The sequence below is a fragment of the Scyliorhinus canicula genome, chromosome 15 (genome assembly GCF_902713615.1).
Source record: "Scyliorhinus canicula chromosome 15, sScyCan1.1, whole genome shotgun sequence".
Classification (NCBI taxonomy): domain Eukaryota; kingdom Metazoa; phylum Chordata; class Chondrichthyes; order Carcharhiniformes; family Scyliorhinidae; genus Scyliorhinus; species Scyliorhinus canicula.
The window spans coordinates 15246636-15262433 of NC_052160.1; the positions used below are offsets into that span (position 1 = coordinate 15246636).

At 54.1% G+C, this 15798-nt stretch overlaps 1 protein-coding gene across 1 annotated transcript in view; it reads right to left on the reverse strand.

Moving 5' to 3' along the window:
* LOC119978110 (general transcription factor 3C polypeptide 1) overlaps positions 1-2685 on the reverse strand; it is an 81172-nt gene extending 78487 nt beyond the window's left edge. Inside the window, exon 1 of the mRNA XM_038819506.1 lies at positions 2396-2685. Coding sequence (XP_038675434.1) covers positions 2396-2616 — 221 coding nt within the window. The 5' untranslated portion in view covers positions 2617-2685. The remainder of the gene's footprint in view (positions 1-2395) is intronic.
* Positions 2686-15798: the final 13113 nt, after the last annotated feature.

Genomic DNA, 15798 nt, shown 5'->3' on the forward strand with positions numbered 1-15798 from the left:
AGCCTCCCCCTCCCCCCTCCTTTGCCAGCCTCTCCCTCCCCCCCTTTGCCAGCCTCTCTCTCCCCCTTTGCCAGCCTCCCCCTCCCCCCCTTCGCCAGCCTCCCCCACCCCCTTTGCCAGCCTCCCCCTTCCCTTTGCCAGCCTCCCCTTCCCCCTTTGCCAGCCTCCCCCACCCCCTTTGCCAGCCTCCCCCTTCCCCAGCCTCCCCCACCCCCTTTGCCAGCCTCCCCCCCCCCTTTGCCAGCCTCCCCACCCCCTTTGCCAGCCTCCCCTTCCCCCTTTGCCAGCCTCCCCCTCCCCACTTTGCCAGCCTCCCCCTCCCCCCTTTGCCAGCCTCCCCCTCCCCCCTTTGCCAGCCTCCCCTCCCCTCCCCCCTTTGCCAGCCTCCCCTCCCCTCCCCCCTTTGCCAGCCTCCCCTCCCCTCCCCCCTTTGCCAGCCTCCCCCTCCCCCCTTTGCCAGCCTCCCCCTCCCCCCTTTGCCAGCCTCCCCCTCCCCCCTTTGCCAGCCTCCCCCTCCCCTCTTTGCCAGCCTCCCCCTCCCCCCTTCCCTTTGCCAGCCTCCCCTCCCCCTTCCCTTTGCCAGCCTCCCCCTCCCCCCCCTTTGCCAGCCTCCCCCTCCCCCCCTTTGCCAGCCTCCCCCTCCCCCTTCCCAGCCTCCCCCTCCCCTTTGCCAGCCTCCCCCTCCCCCCCCTTTGCCAGCCTCCCCCTCCCCCCCCCCCTTTGCCAGCCTCCCCCCCCCCCCTTTGCCAGCCTCCCCCTCCCCCCCCTCCCTTTGCCAGCCTCCCCCTCCCCCCCCTCCCTTTGCCAGCCTCCCCCACCCCCTTTGCCAGCCTCCCCCTTCCCTTTGCCAGCCTCCCCCTCCCCCTTTGCCAGCCTCCCCCTCCCCCTTTGCCAGCCTCCCCCTCCCCCCCCTTTGCCAGCCTCCCCCTCCCCCCTTTGCCAGCCTCCCCCTTTGCCAGCCTCCCCTCCCCCTCTTTGCCAGCCTCCTCCTCCCCCTTCCCTTTGCCAGCCTCCCTCCCCTTCCCTTTGCCAGCCTCCCCCTCCCCCCCCTTTGCCAGCCTCCCCCTCCCCCCCTTTGCCAGCCTCCCCTCCCCTTTCCAGCCTCCCCCTCCCCCTTTGCCAGCCTCCCCCTCCCCCCTTCCCTTTGCCAGCCTCCCCCTCCCCCCCCCTTTGCCAGCCTCCCCCTCCCACCCTTTGCCAGCCTCCCCCTCCCCCCTTTGCCAGCCTCCCTCTCCCCCCTTCCCTTTGCCAGCCTCCCCCACCCCCTTTGCCAGCCTCCCCCTTCCCTTTGCCAGCCTCCCCTCCCCCTTTGCCAGCCTCCCCTTCCCCCTTTGCCAGCCTCCCCCACCCCCTTTGCCAGCCTCCCCTTCCCTCTTTGCCAGCCTCCCCCACCCCCTTTGCCAGCCTCCCCCACCCCTTTGCCAGCCTCCCCCACCCCCTTTGCCAGCCTCCCCCCTTCCCCCTTTGCCAGCCTCCCCCTCCCCACTTTGCCAGCCTCCCCCCTCCCCCCCTTTGCCAGCCTCCCCCTCCCCCACTTTGCCAGCCTCCCCCTCCCCCCCTTGCCAGCCTCCCCCTCCCCCCCTTTGCCAGCCTCCCCCTCCCCCCTTTGCCAGCCTCTCCCTTCCCTCCCCCTTTGCCAGCCTCTCCCCTCCCCCCCTTTGCCAGCCTCTCCCCCCCCTTTTGCCAGCCTCCCCCATCCCCCCCTTTGGGCCAGCCTCTCCCTCGCCCCCCCTTTGCCATCCTCTCCCCTCCCCCCCTTGCCAGCCTCTCCCTTCCCCCCCCCTTTGCCAGCCTCTCCCCCTACTCCCCCCCCTTGCCAGCCTCTCCCCTCCCCCCCCCCTTTGCCAGCCTCCCCCTCCCCCCCCTTTGCCAGCCTCCCCTCCCCCCCCTTTGCCTGCCAGCCCGCCCCCCCAACAGCCTGTGGCTCCTTTCTCTGGGTGAGACTCTCCCCTCCCCCCCCCCTTTGCCAGCCTCCCCCTCCCCCCCTTTGCCAGCCTCTCCCTTCCCTCCCCCTTTGCCAGCCTCTCCCCCCCCCCCTTTGCCAGCCTCCCCCTCCCCCCCTTTGCCAGCCTCTCCCTCCCCCCCCTTTGCCAGCCTCTCCCCTCCCCCCCTTGCCAGCCTCTCCCTCCCCCCCCCTTTGCCAGCCTCTCCCCTCCCCCCCCCCCTTGCCAGCCTCTCCCCTCCCCCCCCCCTTTGCCAGCCTCCCCCTCCCCCCCTTTGCCAGCCTCCCCTCCCCCCCCTTTGCCTGCCAGCCCGCCCCCCCAACAGCCTGTGGCTCCTTTCTCTGGGTGAGACTGGGAGCCACAGCACGGGGCTGAGGGAAGGCGATCCAGCTGCAGGCCGGGCCTGGGCCCTGCGGCCTGGGCCTCGCTGCTGAATTCAGCCCCTCACTCACCGGTCATGGAAGACCAGGAAAGGCCGGTCCCGGGGCAGCTGGAAGAAGCGGAGCTCCGGGCAGGCGGCCAGCGCCTCCCACACAAACTGCTTGGTGGCGGCGTCCAGCAGCAGCGGGCAGGGGGGGAGGCAGTTATCCAGCCGGAACCACAGGGTGGAGAAGGTGATGCCGTCCAGCCCCTCCAGAGCCACTTCATCCAGCAGCCAGTCCAGCGCCGCCATCACCGCCACCCGGAGCCTGAGCCGGCTCAGCAAAAACCGCGTTTGTGCGGCAGAGCGGCTCAAAACCCGGCCCGACCCCCCGTCTATACATATATATATATACACACACCCCGTATACACACACCAGTACACACCCCGTGTATACGTATATATATATACATAACCTGTATACACAAACCCCGCCTATACATATATATACATATATACACACACCAGTGTACACACACCCCGTGTATACATATATATATATATACACACACCATGCACACACACCCCGTAAATATATATATATATATACACACACCCCGTATATACATATATACACACCCCCGTATACACACACACCATATACACGCACCCTGTATATATATATACACACACCCGTGTGCACACACCCTGTACACATGCACCTCATATATATATACACACACACATCCATGTACACACACACCATGCACACACACACCCGTGTGCACACACCTGTACATATATATATATATATACACACCCCGTATACACACACCAGTGTACACACACCCGTACACCCACAACCCATACACACACACACCCGTGTACACACACCCAGTACACACACACCCGTATAAACACATACACCTGTAGACACTAACCCGTATATATATATACACGCACACACCCCCGTATACACATACCCTGTATACACACACCCGTGTATACACACCCCATATACACATACCCGTATACACATACCCGTGTACACACCCCCGGTATATACACACCCCGTATACACACACCCCATATATATATATTATACACACGTATGCACACTCACTCATATACACACACACCCGTATACACATACACCCGTAGACACACACCCGTATATATATATATACACACACCCGTATACACACCCAGTATATATATATACACCCGTATATATATACACACACCCGTGTATACACACCCTGTATATACACACACCCCATATACACACACCCGTGTCACACACCCTGTATACACACACCCCGTATATATATATGTGTACACACACCCCATACACCCACAACCTATACACACACACACCCGTATACACACCCTGTATACACACACCCTGTATACACACACCCCGTATCACACACCCGTATACACACACCCTATATACATACACCCGTATACACACACCCCATATATATATATGTATACACACACCCCGTATATACACACCCGTGTACACACACACCCCATATACACACACCCAGTATATATATATATATATACACCTGTATACACACACCCATGTACACACACCCCGTATGTATATATATATATACACACACCTATATACACACACCCGTATACACACACCCGATATATACACACCCCATATACACGCACCCTGTATATATATATACACACACCCGTGTGCACACACCCTGTATACACGCACCCCATATATATATATACACGCACACCCGTGTACACACACACCATGCACACACATACCCGTGTGCACCACCCCGTATACACATACCAGTGTACACACACCCCGTACACCCACAACCTATACACACACACACCCGTGTACACACACCCAGTATACACACACCCGTGTATACACACCCCATATGCACATACCCGTGTGCACACACCCGGTATACACACACCCCGTATTCACACACCCCGTATATATATGTATTATACACACACGTATACACACTCACTCATACACACACACACACCCGTATACACATACACCCGTAGACACACACCCGTATATATATATATATATATACACACACACACACCCCCGTATACAGACACCCATATATACACACACACATATACACAGACACATGTATACACACACCCGTATACACAAACACCCATAGACACACATCCGTGTGTATATATATATACACACACACATACACACACACCCGTATACACACACCCCGTATATATATGTACACACACACACCCGTATACAGACTCACTCATATAAACACACACCCGTATACACACACCCGTGTACACACACACCCGTATACACACTCATATACACGCACACCCGTATACACACTCATATACACACACCGTATATACACACACACCCATATACACACTCACTCATACACACACACACCCGTATACACATACCCATATACACACACCCCGTATACACACACCTGTGTAGACACACCCCGTATACACCCCCCGTATATATGTATATATATACACACACCCATATACAGACTCACTCATATACACACACACCCCTATACACACACCCCGTAAATATATATATATACACACACACGCCCATATACACACTCATATAAACACACACCCGCATACACACACCCATGTACATACACCCCGTATATATACACACACACCCCCATACACACTCACTCATATACACACACACCATATACACACACCCATATACATACTCACTCATACACACACAGATACACGCACCCGTATACACACTCGCTCATATACACACACACCCATATACACATACCCGTGTACACATACCCCGTATGTATATACACACACCTGTATACACACTCACTCATGCACTCACTCATATACACACACATCTCGTATACACACATCTCATATACACACTCACACAAACATATACACACACCCCTGTATACACACACCCCGCATACAAACTCACTCATATACACACACATATTCACACACCCATATATCCCCCCCCCCCCCCCCCCCCCCCCCCCCCGGCATTGACACTTACACGGGGGCTGGTTTAGCTCACTCGGCTAAATCGCTGGCTTTTAAAGCAGGCCAGCAGCACGGTTCGATTCCCGTACCAGCCTCCCCGGACAGGTGCCGGAATGTGGCGACTAGGGGCTTTCAGTAACTTAATTGAAGCCTACTCGTGACAATAAGTGATTTTCATTTCATTCATATACACACACTCATATACACACACATCCGTATACACACTCATATACACACATATACACACACCCTTATACACACTCACTCATATGCACACACCCGTATACTCACTCACTCACACATATACACACACACCCATATACACACACCTATATACACACTCACTCATATACACACACCAGTATTCATACTCACTCATATACACACACCAGTATTTACACACACACATATACACACCTATGTACATACTCATATACACACTCGTATACCCACAACCATATACACACACCCACACCATATACACACACCCGTATACACCTACTCACTCATATACACACGCCCGTATACACACTCACTCATATACACACATCCGTATACATACTCACTCGTATACACACACACCCGAATACACACATATACACACTCACTCATATACACACACCTGTAAACACACTCACTCATATGTCCACACTCATATACAAACACACATTCATATACACACTCGTACATATACCCCCACACATTGACATACACATTCACACATATATCCACACATTAATATACACAATTATATACCCACACACTCATAGACCCACTCATATACCAAACACAGACATATACCCACACACTTATATAGCCACACTTCAAAAAAAATACATTTAGAGTACCCAATTATTTTTCTTTTCCAACTAAGGGGCAATTTAACGTGGTCAATACACTAACCTGCATATCTTTAGCTGTGGGGATGAAACCCACGCAGACACGGGGTAGACTATGCAAACTCCAGACGGACAGTAACCAAGGGTCGGGATTCGAACCCGGGTCCTCAGCACCGTAGTCCCAGTGCTAACCACCATGCCATGTTCCGCCCCCTACACACACACACTTATACCCACACATCATATACACACTCATATACCCATACACACATATACACACACACTCATATACCCACATACTCATATACCCACACAGGCACTCGTATACACACACACATGCTCATACACCCACACACTCATATATTCACACACACCCAAAGACACAATTATATATCCATACACTCATATCCACACACTCATATCCACACTCATAAATCCACACACACATACACAATTATACACATACACTCATATTCACAATTATATACCCACACTCATATATATACACACACACTCATATACACACTCATATACTCACACATACACACACACACTCATATACACAGTTATATACCAATACACTTATATACACACTCGTACACCCACACACATATACAGTTATATACCCACACACACATATACACAGTTATATCCATCCACTCATATGCACAGTTATATACCTACACTTATTTACACACCTACACACACACACATATACACAATTATATACATACACACTCTTGTACACACTCATATAACAAAGTATTCATATACACCTACACTAGTATACATAGACACTCATATACACAATTTATCCACACACTCATTTACACAATTATATACCCATAGACACATGCACAATTATATACTCACACACACATCCACAAATATACCCACACTCATATACACAATTATATACTCACAGACTCATATACAAAATTGTATACTCACACATTCATAGACACAATTATTTACCAACACACCCATGTACACAATTACCCACACATTCATATACACAATTATATACGCATACACGCAACTATATCTCCACACACTCATATACACAATTATTTACATATACTCTCATATACACAACCCTATACACACATCCATACACACTCACTCATGTACACAATTATATGCACCCAGTCAGATACACAAACATTCACACATATTCATACATACACATACTCACTCATATACATGTTCATATATATACACACACATTAAAACATTTACACAGTTACTCATACACATGATCATATACACACTCACTCATATATGCAATTACATACCCACGTACATACATGCCCTCACTCATAACACACTACCACATACTTGTATACACACAGTCTTATACACAATCATATACCCACACACTCAGACACACACATTCCCACATATAAGAACAAAGAAAATCGTCCCTGCTTCCACCATCTCCTCCGGCAGCAAGTTCCAGGCACACACTGTGTAAAAAACTTGCCTCGTACATCTACTCTAAACCTTGCCCCTTGCACCTTAAACCTATGCCCCCTCATAATTGACCACTCTACCCTGGGGAAAAGCCTCTGACGATCCACTCTGTCTATGCCCCTCATAATTTTGTAGACTTCTATCAGGTCGTCCCTCAACCTCCGTCGTTCCAGTGAGAACAAACCAAGTTTATTCAACCGCTCCTCATGGCTAATGCCCTCCATACCAGGCAACATCCTGGTAAATCCTGGTAAATAGCCGGTGCAGACTCGATGGGCCGAATGGCCTCCTTCTGCACTGTAAATTCTATGATAATCTATGTTAAATCTCTTCTACACCCTCTCTAAATCCTCCACATCCTTCTGGTAGTGTGGTGACCAGAATTGAACACTATACTCCAAGTGTGGCCTAACTAAGGTTCTATACAGCTGCAACATGACTTGCCAATTCTCAGACTCAATGTTCCGGCCAATGAAGGCAAGCATGCCGTATGCCTTCTTGACTACCTTCTCCACCTGTGTTGCCCCTTTCAGTGACCTGTGGACCTGTACAGCGGGATCTCTCTGACTTTCAATACTCTTTAGAGTTCTACCATTCACTGTATATTCCCTACCTGCATTAGACCTTTCAAAATGCATTACCTCACATTTGTCCGGATTAAACTCCATCTGCCATCTCTCCGCCAAAGTCTCCAAATGGTCTAAATCCTGCTGTATCCTCTGACAGTCCTCATCGCTATCCGCAATTCCACCAACCTTTGTGTCATCTGCAAACTTACTAATCAGACCAGTTACATTTTCGTCCAAATCATTTATATATACTACGAACAGCAAAGTTCCCAGCACTGATCCCTGTGGAACACCACTAGTCACAGCCCTCCAATCAGAAAAGCACCCTTCCATTGCTACTCTCTGCCTTCTATGACCTAGCCAGTTCTGTATCCACCTTGCAAGCGCACTCCTGATCCTGTGTGACTTCACCTTTTGTACCAGTCTACCATGAGGGACCTTGTCAAAGGTCTTACTGAAGTCCATATAGACAACATCCACTGGCCTACCTGCATCAATCATCTTTGTGACCGCTTTGAAAAACTCTATCAAGTTAGTGAGACACGACCTCCCCTTCACAAAACCATGCTGCCTCTCACAAATACGTCCATTTGTTTCCAAGTGGGAGTAGATACTGTCTCGAAGAATTCTCTCCAGTATATATATCCACAGTCATATATATCCACTCACATACACATACATGCACACGCAAATATATGCACACTCTGGGTGCTCCGGTTTCCTCCCACAATCCAAAGATGTGCAGGTTAGGTTTGGCCGATAAATTGCCCTTTGTGTCCAAAAAGGTTGGGTGGGGTTACTGGGTTACAGGGATAGGGTGGAGGTGTGGGCTTTTGCCCTTCCTCTTTCCAAGGGCCGGTGTAGATTCAATGGACTGAATGACCTCCTTCTGTACTGTAAATTCCATGATTCCGTGACCTCTGCGCCTTGAGTGGTGGTGCTAAAGGGTCGGCTCAGTCTCTGATGACCATGGCTGAGGGCCTGGGTATCATGTCCCAGTTGATGAGGAACATGTCCCAGACACAGGTGGACATTGCTGAGGCACTGCAGAGCACGGCCCAGCCACTGAGGACCATCGCTGAGGATGTCGACACCCTGATGCAGACAATGGGGAGTCCCCAGGACTGGCAGCTCCAGATGGCTCAGAGGCTTCTGGAGTTCACTCCAGCTGCCCCTCCAGCCCAACCTCCAGCCTTCCACCGAGGATATCACGGTGGTCTCCAGTTCTTCTGAATCTCCCCCTCCTGACACCGGCACATCTGGAGGCCAGCGGATAGAGCGGGGTGACACGGCGATGCCTGTGATACTAGTAAGTCAGCAAGGACTCTCTGGCCCCAGGCCCTCCAGAGGACATCCGGCAAGGGGGGCAGCAAGTGCCACAGGGCGCAGAAAGCAGGAGGCAGCCTCCACCACTGATGTGCATCCTGGGGACACACTTCGATGTAGCAGTAGGCCAAGTAAAATTAGGAAGAGTGAGGAGCACTGGTGAGGTCGCTGTCCTTAGCCAGGGGGAATGGAAATCTGTGACAATGAAATGTTCACCATTAAAATATGTCACTGTTATTTTAGTCTGCACAGTAGAAGACTTCACATCACCCCCCATGCCCCTGCCACCCCCCCCCCCCCCCCCCCCCCCCCGCCCCCAACCCCCCTCAGTCCAAAATAAGCCCCCGATGCACAGACTCCATCCTGAGGATGGGTGTGAGCATGTTGTCAGCAGAAAGACAGGAGTCAGACTTCATCAGTGCTTTAAGAGCTTGAGAATCTGGAGATGATGAAGGCCTCCCTGGTCCTCCTGGCATGTCGGACCCTGCTCCTCCTCGATCTCGTCCTCCACCCCCTCGTGGTCCGCCTCCTCCTCCTTCTCAGATGAGGCAGGATATCCCTCCACCCTCCTCCTCCTCCTCCAGCATGTCTCCCCGCTGCCTTACCAGATTGCAGAGGGCACAACAGACCACCACAAAGCAGGAGACCCTCTGGAGGTGTACTGGAGAGCCCCGTCAGAGTGGCCCAGCCATCGGAACCGTATTTTGAGCAGCCCGATGCACCGCTCGGTGACAGCACGGGTGACAACGTGGGCCTCATTATAACGGGTCTCCTCCTCGGTCTCAGGTCTCCGCACCGGCATCATCAGCCGTGTCCTCAGCGGGTATCCCTTGTCCCCCACAAGCCAACACATTATTCTGGAGTGGTCCTGAAAGACACTCATAATCTCTGAGTGCCCCAGGATGTAGCTGTCATGAATGTTTCCAGGGTAGCGGGCACACACATGTATGATACGGAGATGGCGGTCGCACACAATCTGAACATTCATGGAGTGGAACCGCCTACTATTAAAATAGGGCATATGTGTATTCAAGGCGACATGCGTGCCATCGATCGCCCCCTGGACCTAGGCGTTCCGCGATGGTGGAGAATCTTGGTGGGCCTGGTACAGTTGGTGTAGTCGAATGCCAGGCATCCATCACATACCGGATGCAACTGTGGGCTGAAGATTGCGATATACCACACTGATTCCCGCACGAGCTCTGGAATGACCCAGTGGCATGGAGTTTGAGGGCTGCAGTGACCTTCACGGCCACCGGGAGCAGGTATCCTCCTCCACGGGGTGCCATGCCCATGAGGATGTAGCACAGCTGTCACACTGTCTCTCTCTGTTCAGACGCGGTCAGCTGCGGCACGTGCTGTCCGTCAGCTCCTGGAAGGATCAACGGTTCCTGTAGAGTCATAGATGTTTACAGCATGCTAAACAGGCCCTTCGGCCCAGCTTGTCCATGCCGCCCAGTTTCTATCACTAAGCTAGTCCCACATGCCCGCATTTGTCCCATATCCCCCTATACCCACACTGCCCATGTAACTGTCTAACTGTTTTATAGCCAACGACATCCTGGCACGTCGCTGTCCCCTTCTGGCCCCCTCCTCAGCCTGATGGGTCTTCAGGGCGTGTGGCAGCCCCCTGCACATGTGGTGCCACCTCCAGCCTGTGTTGGCCTTGCAATAAGCACAGCAAAGGCAGCCTCTGTGGGATCCACACCAGCAACCATATTTGTACCTGGAAGGTTTGGAGAAGGAGAGACCACAGGCGCGATTCTCCGCTCCCCAGGCCAGGTGGGAGAATCGCGGGAGGGCCGCTCTGGCGTCCCCCGCGATTCTCCCACCCCCGCTCGGAGAATCGACGTGCGCCATTTTTCCCGCCGACCGCCGATTCTCCGGCCCGGATGGGCCGAGCGGCCTGACGACCCCGACGGGTTCACGCCGGCGGCAACCACAACTGGTCGCTGCCGGTGTGAACATCGCGCGAAAGGTGAGTTTGGGGCCTGTGGGGGGGCGGAGAGGGGATTGAGCACCACGGCCGTGCTCGGGAGGGGACTGGCCCGCGATCGGTGCCCACCGATCGTCGGACCGGCGTCTCCAAGAGATGCACTCTTTCCCCTCCGCCGCCCCACAAGATCAAGCCGCCACGTCTTGTGGGGCAGCGGAGGGGAAGATGGCAACCGCGCATGTGCGGGTTGGAGCCATCAGGCTTCATGACGTCAGCCGCGCATGCGCGGGTTGGAGCCGGCCAACCTGCGCATGCGCGGCTGACGTCACTAAGGCGCCGCCGGCCACATCATTATCGGCACGCCGCTGATGCCAGCGTCAAGGCCCGGCGGCCGAGCTTCACGAAACGCCGCTCCTATCCCCCCGGGGGTGGGGGTGGGGAGAATAGGGGGCGAGAGCAGCCTCCGACGCCGTCGTGAAACACTCCGGGTTTCACGACGGCGTCGGCTGTTGCGGAGAATTCCGCCCCACCAATCAGTTTGGGCTTCCATCCCGGACCCTCAAATCCCCCAGCCTCCCCATCCTGACCATGACTGTCCTGCCTTCTCCCAACGTGTCATCCAGTGAGCCGGCTGTGCTGGAAAACCTCACTTTGTACACTCACCCCCGGCCAGATCTGGAGTTCCTGTCCCCAGACCTCTGCCAGTAACATTAGGGAGCTTGTGCTCAGCTGCTCGCTGCTCATCCAGACACTTACCCTTTGGCCGTGGGAGGGTCCTCAGTGGTGAAGCTCCTCGAGTACAGGCACACTGTTCAGGCATCAAAGGTTGCAGGGCGTCCAGTCCACCATCATCCTTTCAGACATGGCACCTGTTCATTCGCGGAGGCACTTGCGGTTCAGGAGTGTGAGGTACTCTCACAACTAACAAGGCTAATCCCTCCTTTGAAATAGTCTTCAGCTGTAAAGCAAGAGGCTGCTCACAGTCAAAGGGAGTGAAATAACTTTCAGGAGTGAAGCTCAGCAGGGCTCTGGAGTGTTTGGTAGGACAGATAGACAGGCTGCAGCTGTCCCTGTTATGGGTCTGGATGGCCTGGAGGCTTCACAGATGCAATGTTCCTCCCCCATGCCCAGGGGCGACCCCAACCTGGACCCCTCCAGGCCCCCTAAACAACCCCAACACCTCGCGATTCACGCAGTGCGCCCGGAGCGGCGCTGGGTGCAATGCAGTGGGAAAATAGCGCCCCATCTCTGTAATCGACTGTCTGCTAAAAAATTAATACCTTTATATAGCCCAAAGATTGTAGGAGAGGCCCTGCCCAGCACCCTGACCCGTAGAGGCCCCGTCCAGCAACCCAACCCGGAGGGGTCCCGCACCCCGATCGGGAGAGGCCCCGCCCAGTGACCCAACCCGGAGCGGCCCCGCACCCCGACCCGGAGAGGCCCCGCCCAGCGACCCGACCAGAGGGGGTCCCACACCCCGATCCGGAGAGGCCCCGCCCAACACCCTGAGCCGGAGGGGCCCCGCACCCCGATCCGGAGAGGCCCCGCCCAGCAACACGACCCGGAGGAGTCCCGCACCATGATCCGGGGAGGCCCCGCCCAGCAACACGACCCGGAGGGGTCCCGCACCCCGATCGGGAGAGGCCCCGCCCAGTGACCCAACCCGGAGGGGCCCCGCACCCCGACCCGGAGAGGCCCCGCCCAGCGACCCGACCCAGAGGGGGTCCCACACCCCGATCCGGAGAGGCCCCGCCCAACACCCTGAGCCGGAGGGGCCCGCACCCCGATCCGGAGAGGCCCCGCCCAGCAACACGACCCGGAGGAGTCCCGGACCCCGATCCGGGGAGGCCCCGCCCAGCAACACGACCCGGAGGAGTCCCGCACCCCGATCCGGGGAGGCCCCGCCCAGCGACCCGACCTGGAGGGGTCCCGCACCCCGATCCGGAGAGGCCCCGCCCAACACCCCGAGCCGGAGGGGCCCCGCACCCCGACCCGGAGAGGCCCCGCCCCGCACCCCGACCCTGAGTGTTCTTCCCAGCACCCTGACTTACCGGCAGGTGGAGGAAAGGAGGAGAATCCACGTGCAGGCCCGACCAGGCTTACCCTAAGGCCCAATTCCAGGAGTGCCCGACCAGACCACCAATGCTGGAACCGAACATGGGACCCGGCCCAACCTGACCCTGCCTGCAATCCAAACCCAGACTAAAGATCCCCAAAATAGTGGAGACACCATGCGAGGACTCAAATGCGCCGAATGTTAGACCTGTCCTCACAGAACGCTGGGGCCCGACCAGACCACAAACATGCCCCCCCCCCCCCCCCCCTCCCGACGACGCCAGAATCGAAACCAGCGCCCTGGACTCCACCAGATGCAATCACATCCTTCCACAAGGTTAGTCATCTTCCTTTGGATCCCGGGACCATCCAGAAGCAGCCAGCGACGGAGGAAGCGAGGGAAACGTGGTGGTCTGCAGGTGAGACTAAAATAACACAGTTTCAAGTCTTCTCTCCCAACATACTCCTGGCAAACGTCCAAGCGATTGAAAACAAGCTGGACAAGCTTAATGCTAGACATTCCATTCAGAGGGGAGTAAGAGACTGCTGTGTGCTCTGTTTCACGGAGACATGGCTCACCCCTGCCCCCACCGGACTGTACCATACAACCTGACGGCTTCTCAATTCACTGGATGGACCGCATGGCGTTATTGGGCAAAGCGAAGCGTGGAAGGTTACCTCCTCATTAACTCCTACTGGTGCTCAGACGTGGCGACACTGGTGAACTACTGCTCCCTGGACTTGGAATACCTGACTGTGAAGTGCCACCCATACTACCTTCCACAGGTGTTCACTTCTGCAATCAAGCTGGTAGCATGCAGCCTTCCAGCCAACAAGCAAACTAATTCCTCTCTGACCTGGACTATCGGTTCCCGAGAGGTAGATTGCAGAGTCGGCAGCCTCCTAGGTTCCCGTTCCCGCAGCCCATTTACAGAGCTACGGATGCAGTCTCCACAGCTTCTCCCCACTACAATCAGTAAGTACGCCCAAAACTTAATTTTCTTCCTTAAAGATATGCTTGTTACTCACACCAGCAGCGGTCATGATCGATCAGTTTACTCATGGACGGCTTTCTAAGATCTGAACAGTTGTTGAAAAATCTACTTCTGCCTATTTTTCCACTTGCCACAACCTGATTGATGGTTGTTCCCAGTCTGAATTCTCATCAAAGATTCTCTCTGGCTCGAACTTCGTCGATGGTTATTATGGCCCGTTTTCTCTTCTGTAATATTTTTGTTGTCAGCCATAAAGAGAAGATGAAATAGAGGTGACATAGAATCATAGAATTTACAGTGCAGAAGGAGGCCATTCAGCCCATCGAGTCTGCACCGGCCCTTGGAAAGAGCACCCTACCCAAGCCCACATCTCCACCCTACCCCCCCAACCCAGTAGCCCCACCTAATCGTTTTGGACACTAAGGGTAATTCAGCATGGCCAATCCACCTAACCCGCACATCTTTGGACTGTGGGAGGAAACCAGAGCATCCGGAAGAAACCCACGCAGACACGGGGAGAAAGTGCATACTCCACGCAGACAGTGACCCAAGCCGGAATCGAACCTGGGACCCTGGAGCTGTGAAGCAACTGTGCTAACCACTGATCTATTGTGCCATTCAAAAGTTCGTAAAAACACAGGGCAGGGTTAATTACGAGATGTTTATTCTACAGGGTAAAGTGGTGAACTCCGTTGACATCACTACAGATTACGTGGCGTTCCACTAGCAGGCAGTGTTACTTGAATATATAACACTAACCATCATCCTGTGTTATGGCACGGCATTACCATCATTGAATCCCTAACCATTCTGGGGGTTACCATTGACCAGAAATTGAACTGGACTAACCCTATAAATACCATGGCTACAAAACAGGTCAGAGGATCCTGTGGTGAGTAACTCACTTCCTGACTCCCTAAAGCCTGCCCACCATCTACAAGTCAGGAGTGTGATGGAATACTCTCCACTTGCCTGGATCCACTTCACCACCAACGCACAGCGGCAGCCGTGTGTGCCACTGCACGATACACTGCAGTAACTCACCAAGGCACCTCAGACAATACCTTCCAAATGCACGACCACTACCATCTGGAAGGGCACGGCCATCGGATACATAGCAGCACCACCACCGGGAAGTTCCCCTCCAAACCATTCACCACCCTGACTTGTAAATATATCGCTGCTCCTTCACTGTCGTTGGGTTAACAATCCAGGAACTCCGTAACAGCACTGAGCTACATTGAGCGATCCTA